At 56.2% G+C, this 9,520-nt stretch overlaps 3 protein-coding genes across 3 annotated transcripts; 2 read left to right on the top strand and 1 right to left on the bottom strand.

Annotated features, from left to right (window-relative positions):
- Positions 1-62: 62 nt before the first annotated feature.
- On the bottom strand, positions 63-1,028 carry DCS_02294 (uncharacterized protein; the record flags this gene model as incomplete). Its single annotated transcript, XM_040799622.1, has 1 exon — positions 63-1,028. The coding sequence occupies one exon, from the start codon at positions 1,026-1,028 to the stop codon at positions 63-65; it is 966 nt and encodes a 321-aa protein (XP_040660505.1).
- Positions 1,029-1,669: 641 nt separating this feature from the next.
- DCS_02293 (uncharacterized protein) lies at positions 1,670-2,519 on the top strand (the record flags this gene model as incomplete). The annotated part of the gene is made up of 2 exons (XM_040799621.1): positions 1,670-2,047; positions 2,469-2,519. 2 exons carry the CDS (start codon positions 1,670-1,672, stop codon positions 2,517-2,519), a joined length of 429 nt encoding a protein of 142 aa, XP_040660504.1.
- Positions 2,520-6,788: 4,269 nt separating this feature from the next.
- Positions 6,789-8,665, top strand: DCS_02292 (L-ornithine 5-monooxygenase; the record flags this gene model as incomplete). Its single annotated transcript, XM_040799620.1, has 3 exons — positions 6,789-7,837; positions 7,915-8,506; positions 8,564-8,665. The coding sequence occupies 3 exons, from the start codon at positions 6,789-6,791 to the stop codon at positions 8,663-8,665; spliced, it is 1,743 nt and encodes a 580-aa protein (XP_040660503.1).
- Positions 8,666-9,520: the final 855 nt, after the last annotated feature.

The raw sequence follows: 9,520 nt of genomic DNA, 5'->3' as shown, positions 1-9,520 counted from the left end.
CGGAATGCAGATAGCCTTGCAAAGTGCTGTTCACGTTAGAAGCTTCCCATTACCGTAGGGGATCAGGCATCATACCAGTGGATGGTGGCCTCGGTGGGCCCGTACATGGCCCAGAGAACACTTTCCTTGCCCGGGCACCCTCCAAACTCGTTCACGACGAGGGAATTCAGCATCTCGCCAATCGTTAGCAAAAGTTTCAGCTTGGGGGCATGCTCTCTTTTCCTGAGCAAACTTCCAGCAACGGTGGGCGTCAGTTCACAGGCGTCAATATGCATATTTCGCAGAACCATGGGCAGATCATCCAGCATTTCCTCTCTCGGCACAGAAATGAGCGTGCTGCCTCGGAATAGTGGAAAGAATATTTCGAAAACGGAGACGTCAAAGGTCGGAGCAGCGAACTGGAGAAATCGAGAGAAGGATGGGATGTGGCGATGGTGGGCTAGCAATGCTTGCGTCGCAGCAGAGTGGGAGATGCCGACGCCTTTAGGTGTTCCTGTTGAGCCGGAGGTGTACATAACGTAGGCGAGGTCCTCTGGCGTGGGTTTCCGGTGGTCAGGAGCTCCCGCGCAGGCATATGCGTCCATCCGATCAACTCGGATGAGTTCGACATCGACATCTGATGGTATCCGCGGCACGAGATCATCTGACACGAGGACCATTTCCGCCGAGACGTCATTGAGAATGAACCTAATTCGTTCCGGGGGAGCATCGATATACAGTGGACAAAAGGCACCACCAGCTTTGAGGATTGCAAGTAGGGAGACGTATAGCAATGGAGACTGATGGATGAGTACTGGAACCACCAGGTCCGGCCGAGGGCGGCCAGTGAACGCACAATGGTTGGATATGCGATTCGCGATGGCATCGGCAGCATCGTGAAGTTGACGGTACGAATACAACGTCGTCTGGCCGCGGGATAGGTGATCAATGGCTGGCAGCTCGCATGAAGGGGTGATGAGGTGATGCAACAGGTTTGGTCCCGGAATTCTGGTTGGATTTGCGTTGAGGACCGACAGCTCGGTGTCCATGATGTCGTAGGTGGTCGCCGACGAATGTAAACAGCCGCCTGGTTAAGGTGCAAAAAATATCAAAAAATCTTCTGTTTCGGGCTTGCCCAGAGATATGACTCCGCACCGACATCCACAGGCGGCGACAAGCTTGCAGCAGTCAGGAGATGCTCAGTTCGTCTTCAGTTCGTCGCAGACAGTGTCCTCACGAGGGCCCGCCTGGAGGGTTGAGAATGGCAGCCGGGAAGCGGCTGGTTCCCGGCGGGAAGAGATGGCAAGATGGATCGAAGCCGAAGGAAAACAGCCGGGGCCACCAATAGGCAGTTTGGATACACCAGGAGGGAGGGGCTGCGGAGACGCTCAGAGTTGGCCTGCGGAGGCATATATGGAAGGGAACGGGCCTCTCATGAGCAACGGATTGATCAGCCAGCCAGACGCACAGCAGTGGTGCAAGTCGATGCCGCAAGTGCGTGGTGAAAGGGGCAACCAGATCGATGGACCGATGGTCGACGTTGCAGCGGTTCAGCCGCTGCCACCCGACAGACAGACAGCCCTTGATGAAGAGGGTGAAACTGCAGTGGGGGTGATGCGATGTGACGGTGCGGAGAAGAGTCAAAGACGGCAGAAAGGCTCGATTACAAGATATTGCGACTAGCAACGTGATGGGCTCGGGAGAGGACGTGAAGGATGCGACGAAGGCTCGAGTGAATATTGTGGCGATGGTGGACAGCGTGGGAGATGAGGGAGCCAGGCCTTGTGGAGTCGTGGGATGCAGCTTCCACAACAATGCGAGACGAAGGGCTTTTGGGGCGCTGAACCTCGTGCTCGTGGACACATGGCAAGCGCGGCGTAGGCAGGAAGCACAAGCACGAGCAGGGACAAGCAAGAACAAGCACAAGCACAAGCACAGGGAAAAGGACCCTCACAGGGACGAGCCCAAGGACGAGCACAAGGACGAGCACGAGCACGAGCAGCAGCATGAGCAATGGAAGCAAACAATTTCCAAGTACTCCGTATGGTCTGGCCTACTTCCTTACCCGGTAAGTATGTTGGTGCTCCATACAGCAAGTCATATCCGTGGGCTGGGAGTTTTTTTTTGTGCGTCATTGTGTGGGCGCGATGGGCAGGTAAGTTTATCGCGACGAACGCAGTATTGGTATTACCGACTATTACTGTACTTGCAGTGTCAGGTATTATGTACTGCACAAGTACCTAGTGTTAGTCAGTACGACGGCAGAAGTACTTCCCGCGTGCACCATTCCACCACGCACAAGCTGGTGCACATGTATTCCGTATTACATGTACATGTGCTCCGTACACTACGGAGTTCTCCGTGCATGGACAAGTAACTTGTATATTTTACGTGTCGATGTCATGTCTGCGCCAACGGCGGCTTTGATGGACGATGGATCCTTCCGTCCTGTCCTGTCTGTGCTTGCACTAATAACTAGTCTCATGCAGCCGACGAGCACAGTCCCTTCCACGCCTTCCCAAAGCAAGTCAAAGTACTAGCGCCGAAGTCGGGTTCTTGACCCAGCTTCTCCGTACAAAAGCGCAGCACTCGTCGGAGCCGAGGACGTTGCGGCGGCCAACCCCCGCCCAGATATTGCCCTGTGCCGTTGAACATGTCGACAAAGTACTCCGTCCTCGGATTGGCCGTCTCGATGCCGCAGCATACTCCATGTACTCGCAGCTTCCATGTACGAGGGAAGCGAACATGTAGGTGTACTGTAATACGCCTCGAAAATTCTCATTCCCTGCACGGAGTACGGAGTAGATGAGCTCGTGATTGCCTGCGTCTCCGCACAATGCAGCTCGTTCCCACAATCCTTTAACCGAGGTGGGTAACGCCGCATGCTACAACGAAGTCAACTCAAAAAGGCCTCTGCTCCGGTGGCACATGTCGAAAGGTGCCTTCTGATTGATGGGCATACTCTACGGTGCGGTACTTGCATGCACGGGTACATAGGTTCGCCGTACGGTACAGCATTGCACAGCAGCGATGGTGGCATGGACGTGTTCGAGCCCAACTGTTCTGCTCGTATGCCGAGCGTCGACAAGCAGAGCCGTGCGACATCAAGCGAGCCACTCGGACGATTTGACTTCATTCCTGGACGCTTCGGCAATATATACCAGTATTGGCAGCTCTTGTCATCGGATTGCGCCACCCCTCGACTAAGCGGCACGAGCAGGGCTAGGCAGGCTCCATGTCCGCGGCTAAGCGACAGCTGCCCCGATCAAGCCCGAGCCCCCACCCCCTCTCAAATTGTCGAGTTCTCATCATAATTGACGTGCGTCTGCCATACATGCTTGCAGTCCGGCACTCCGTACTGTGCTGGTATGCCGTTTTGGCGCGAGCGGATGCATGGCCACATTTGCTTGTCCAGCCTGGTAATTACATGGAAACAGGTCGATTCGGACCGGCCGCACAAGCCGCGCACGTTCGTCCATGTGCAAAAGGCAAAGGGACTATTCATCCTTGTACCGGTGCCCGTGAACCGATCAACCGTCGTGTCACGGTGCTGCCGGCCTATGGATGGAAGCCCCGCTGGGGGCTGACAGCGGCAATCGACGCACGCAATGAAGAACGATGCTTGGGCCGCAGGTGACATGTTTGCTGCCGAGGCCTGCTGAACGTCCCGATTCCGAAGCTTCGCTTACCGTCGCGCGAGGGTGAGTGGAAAAGCATGCCTGCCAGAAGTGCGAGCGAGGGCTTCAGGATGAGCGCGAGTACACAAGCTCGTCTGCTGCACGCGTCCACGTCCGGACGACGGATGATCGTGCCTTGGTCGCGTCCTCGGTCACTGCTGGAAAGGCGAGTTCCCTAGGCGTTTGTCTCCACAGAAATTGACGTGGGCAATCGCATGCAACAGTGCGATGGCGCTTGCGAACGTCCGCGGCTGAACGAGGTCGGCGATTCCTTCGGTCGCCGAGTTCCAGACCTCGAAGATGTGCTCCAAACAAGAATTTTGGCGGCGCAACGGGGTCAGAAACAAGCAATGGAAATCTCGTCGTCCTCGTCACCAGTCTCGATGCAGATCCAGAAAAGGCATGGCATGGCATGCATGCCTGGACACGGCTGGTCGGGTGAAGTCGGTCAGCGTGGCTCGAAATTCTTATCAGATCAGATCAGGTTTTTATCTGATCATCGGATTATCCCTCAGCTCCACTGCAGGGGCAGCGCAGGGGAGGCTAGGGCGCCAACGTGCTTGTGCGACGGCCGATGGTCCAATGGTATGCCCTTTCTCATCCTCGCCGGTTCCAAACAAAATTGACACCTGGGCGTGTGCAGGTAATATTACGGGCGTACATGTACTCCGTACTGCTCGTATACATGTAAGTACTTACGGTACAATTTGAACCATGATCCTGGAACGAGTGAAATGCAGGGCACACATAACCGAGGGTCCGTCATCGGCCGATGATACTTTCTTGGCAGGACCGAGGTGAGCGTCAAGGTTTGCTCAAAAGTGCACAATCGAACCGGCGACGCGGATGGAGCTCCAATTCAACGACGCAGGCGGTAGCGTACATGCAAGTAAGTACTGTACACGCAAGAGCCCGAGACGGCGTCTCATCTACCTAATACTCGTACCATTTGCGGAGTGGAATAATTCACCCTGCCAGCCTCTTCGATGTGTACTCCGTACTTAGGGAGGACATGTGCAGGAAAGTGTACAGGCTAAGTATGTACTTGCTGCAGGGGTAGGAGCAGGAACACGTACAGGCATTACAGAATTGTAGGTAACCACTCGCATCTGCGCATTGTGCTTTTTGCACGCAGGGATTCGGGGACACATGGGCGAAAGGCGGAGCGCCCCGTCTCAGTCTGTATCAATATCGGGGACTTGTAATTGCTTGTACAGGTAAATAGGCGGTATCAAATGCCCATGTACTTACCTGTACTGTACGGAGTACGGAGTACTTAAACGGCGGAGTACACGGTGCTTTGATCTCGTATACTGTACATATGTACATACATGTACGGAGTACGGAGCACTTGCAGTAATATCCATTCGTGCGTGCTGGACTCCTCCGGTGCACGCACAACTAGGTACCTAGTAGGCAGGCCAGACCGATTCGTCGACTTATCAGATCAAGATGATCCCTCCCGGAACCCGGCGCGTCACACCAACAGTGCGCACAGTAATACGGGGTGGAGCGTTTGGCGTTGGGCCCACAAAGCTCGTCAAATCCGGATCAGCGACTACCAGCACATTGCAGTACATGCAAGCGCACATGTGCACGGAGTATGGATTCATGCCGGGCCACTCGATGCTCGAATACGAGCACTGCAGGCTTACGAAGGCTCGTGCCCTGTGAGACGATGCGATTCCGTCGTCGGCTATGTCGTCTTGAGCATCATCATGAGAGCGCTGTGGGTTGCAAATTTGCGAGTGTCGGTCAACCGATGCGTTCAATGCAAGTGGGAGCGCAGCAATTGTTGTACACCGTTCGCAAAGACGGTGACCCATGGGTGGACTTGACATGGTGGTGGTCCTATACCGTAATTGCTCGGGGTACACTGTTGGTGCGCCGGTAGGTGTTGGTGCTTGCCGGCATGGGGGTCGGCGGGTGGGTGGATTCCCTCTGAAAATTGACAGGCTGACCTCGGGTCGGATGCAACCAACATTTTGCGATGCTTGGATTGCAGAGATGATGCATGTGCTGTCAGCCCATAGATGTGTTCGGGGCGTTGCCATCGTTGGTAAAGCAGATGCAAGAAAGCAAGTGCATATCGCCAGTGCACTTAGTTGTATGTTTACGCACGCATAGAGTACAGATCATGGACATGTAGATTAGTGCGGAGTATATGCTGTAAAAATGTGCATGTACTGTACTTTGTAGCACGGAGACGAGTCGTGCATGTGCCGACGGTATACCGAGCACTCCATACTCCGTACCTAGTAGTCAATACGGCATTAAGTAGACATGCTGTAAAAGTGCTTGCACTTGTCCGTGTACAAATGGGCCAGTAATATACTTGGGTGCCAACACTGTCCGTGTATTAAAAAAAAGTACTTACTTGCTGGTGCCGAATGCCTCAGAGTGCTGGGTAGGTTAGGTACTGGGTATTAATTCACTCAGCGTCGTGGCGGATCCTTCCCATTCCACTACAACTACACCTACGGAGTACTTACTTGGGTACCGGAAACCAGGACTACCTGTAGATGTGGGCAATTGGCACCCGAGTACATCCATGCACATGTACGGAGTACTCTACGTACCTTTGCAAGTAGGTTGGGATACGAGTACGGGTACTTGTACGGGAGCTCGTGCAAGTCCGAGTACAATTCCGAGTACATATTTGCGACGCCGCGTCCTTCCCGCCACACATGTCGTCCTTTCCTTACCGGCCTCACAAGTGCCAACTCTAGCCAACACTACAGAACACTGCGGGCACTGAGTTCAAGCCATTGGCCCTTCAGATCCAGCTCGAGGTCCAGAGCGTCGCCTTCACGAACTAAGACGCTGCTGCTGTGCTCTCCAGGTATCGAGCGACGACGGGCGAAAGACTAGCCGGCTACTTGATGGGACAGGAGAGCGGCAGCCATCCACAGCGGTACGCGGCCATAGTATTTACAACCCTGACGTGGCAAGGCCGGAACCTCGAGCTCGACGTCAACGAGCCTACGACGCCGTTTTTGTTTTCATCGATACCGCCTACGGCACGCCGCCTGGACGTCGTGTGTGCCATCTCTGGCCTGTCGTCTGAGCGTGTCTGAGTTGAAGCGCTCGTTTCATTCGACTTACAACTTCCCCACTGCACCCTCACCCGCAATGTCTCCCCACAGCGAAGTTGTCTTTCGTGACGGCGACGCCACCGTCGACGCCACGAACGGCACCTCCTCGTCGACAGTCTCGCCTGCCAATTTGTCTGCACCTTCCACGTTGGCCAATGGCCACGATGGCCACAACGGCTTGCATAATGATGGGCAGAACGGCCAGCAGAACGGCCAGCAGAACGGTCTACACAACGGTCTACACAACGGTCTGCAGAACGGCCTGCAGGACGGCCAGCACCCTTCCACCACGCCGGGCTCTCAGTATCTGCGGCCGGCGGCCCCCGGCTCCGAGTACGACCTCGTCTGCGTCGGCTTCGGCCCCGCCAGTCTCGCCATCGCCATCGCCATGCACGACGCCCTCGCTGCCGGCAAGAAGCTTCACCCCGATGGCTCCATGCCCAAGGTGCTCTTCGTCGAGAAGCAGGCTCAGTTTGGTTGGCACGCCGGCATGCTGCTGCCCGGATCCAAGATGCAAATCTCCTTCATCAAGGACCTCGCCACCTTGAGGGACCCAAGGTCCGAATTTACCTTTCTCAACTACCTGCATCGTCAGCATCGCCTCGTCGACTTCACCAACCTCGGCACCTTTCTGCCGGCCCGGGTCGAGTACGAGGACTACCTGCGCTGGTGCTCGTCGCACTTCGACAAGCTTGTCCAGTTCGGCCAGGAGGTCGTCTCCGTCACGCCCGACGCCGAGCTCGAGGCCCTCAACGCCGTGCGAACCTTTACCGTCAAGTCCGTCGACGTATCCTCCGGCAAGCCGCACGAGTACAGGGCCCGCAACGTGCTCGTCGCCACGGGGGGGCAGCCGTCGCTCCCCAAGAACTTTCCGCTCAGGAACGCGCGCGTCATTCACTCGTCCCAGTACGCCCATCGAATCCGCCAGATCCTGCCCGAGGCGAGTAACCCGTACCGCATCGCCGTCGTCGGTGCCGGCCAGAGCGCCGCCGAGATCTTCAACAACCTGCAGTGGATGTACCCCAATTCCAAGACGTACCTCGTCATGCGGCCCGAGTTCCTGCGGCCCAGCGACGACTCGCCATTGTAGGTCTTCTTCCCCCGCCGCCCTCTCGGCTTCGGCCACGGCTGCGAGTCGCTTCGTGTGCTCACCCGGCCGATAGCGTCAATTCCGTCTTCAACCCCGAGTACATTGACAACTTGTTCCCGCGATCGGCCAAGTCCCGCAGCAACCTGTTGACGGAGGCCCGTGCCACCAACTACGGCGTCGTCCGCCTCGAGCTCATCGAGGCCATGTACGAGCTCATGTACGAGCAGAAGCGAGCCCTCGGCCCCGATGAGACGAAGTGGCCGCACCGCATCATGGGCGGTCGGCAGATCACGAGCATCGAATCCATGGCCGGTCCCGACGAGGCCATGGAGCTCACCTTGCGCCACGTGCAGGACGCGGGCGACGCGGACGGCTTCGTCGACGTGGCCGGCGAGGAAACGCTCGGCGTCGACCTCGTCATAGCCGCCACCGGCTACCAACGCAACGGACACGTCGAGATGCTCAGGGGCACGTGGGATATGCTACCGAAGAGCAAGGGCCACGGCCTCGAATTCGGCAAGGGCATCTCTGGCTGGAACGTCGAGACGGAGCAGGGCGAACGCAAGATGGCCGTCGGCCGTGACTACAAGGTCAAGTTTTCGCCCGGCACCGTCGCCGACCGGTCCGGCATCTGGCTGCAGGGTTGCTGCGAGGGGACGCACGGGGTACGTCATGGTCCGACTCACGAGTGCATGTTAAACAAGGCTGACCCGCTGCTGTAGCTGAGCGATACTCTGCTATCCGTGCTGGCCACGCGATCGGGCGAAATTGTCGAGTCCATGTTTTATCGCGCCGGCACCGGCACGGTGAAGCAGCAGACGTAGCGGTGACGAGATGGGAGGCTGATTCGAGGAACCATCACTCAGCATGTGCGGCGTTTCGTTGCTTGACCTTGCCTGCATGCGTGCGAGCTTTGCTTATAGAATTTGGGTTACGATACAAAACGACGATTGGCGTAGAGAAAAGGAGGAAAAATGAACGACGCAGATTCAACTCGATAACGGCCGCATGACAGCGCCAAGTCTGTTTCGGCCCGGTGTACGCGCGAGCATGCAGGTTTGAACCTACTGGGCACCGCATCCTGTCCTTGCCCTCACTCCTCACTCTCGCTCCCTCCGTCCCTCGCCCCTCGGCGGGAGGGTTGGACGAAACTCGGAACTTCCACGAAGCCGACTACGTGTACACGATGCCGATTACGTGCATGGCTTTGTATATGCTGCCGCCTGGTCTGTGTTTCCCGTCAGTGACGAAACGTATCTATGAAATTCATCATTGGCTTCCTTGCTCGCAGTGCCGATTCCATGGCCAGGTACGAGATGGTGACGGCGATAGGTCCTGCAAGCTCTAGGAGAATCACTACTCAAACTGACCTCACCGGCTCTCTCAACATTTCCCATCTTCCACAATACATTCGCATGAGGCATTTAATCCCCGTCGTTCTTCGCAAGGAATGGGTCTTTGACCGCATGCCTTGGGGCATGTGCTCGTCATCACACCTCCTTCTCAGCCACCCCCGCAAATCTAGACCCAGCAGCCGTTGGAGGGAGACCGTCCTGACTCGCCATCATTTCGCAATGCTATTATGGCTACGGTACAGAAGCCTGTCCATTGGACTGGTCCATGCTATTGAAACAGCGATATCACTCTGGCATATATATCCCTTTCGATTATTCTTCATC

The sequence above is a fragment of the Drechmeria coniospora genome, chromosome 01 (assembly GCF_001625195.1).
Source record: "Drechmeria coniospora strain ARSEF 6962 chromosome 01, whole genome shotgun sequence".
Lineage (NCBI taxonomy): Eukaryota > Fungi > Ascomycota > Sordariomycetes > Hypocreales > Ophiocordycipitaceae > Drechmeria > Drechmeria coniospora.
Note: the sequence above shows the minus strand (reverse complement) of the source record. Positions and strands in the feature narration are given on the sequence as shown.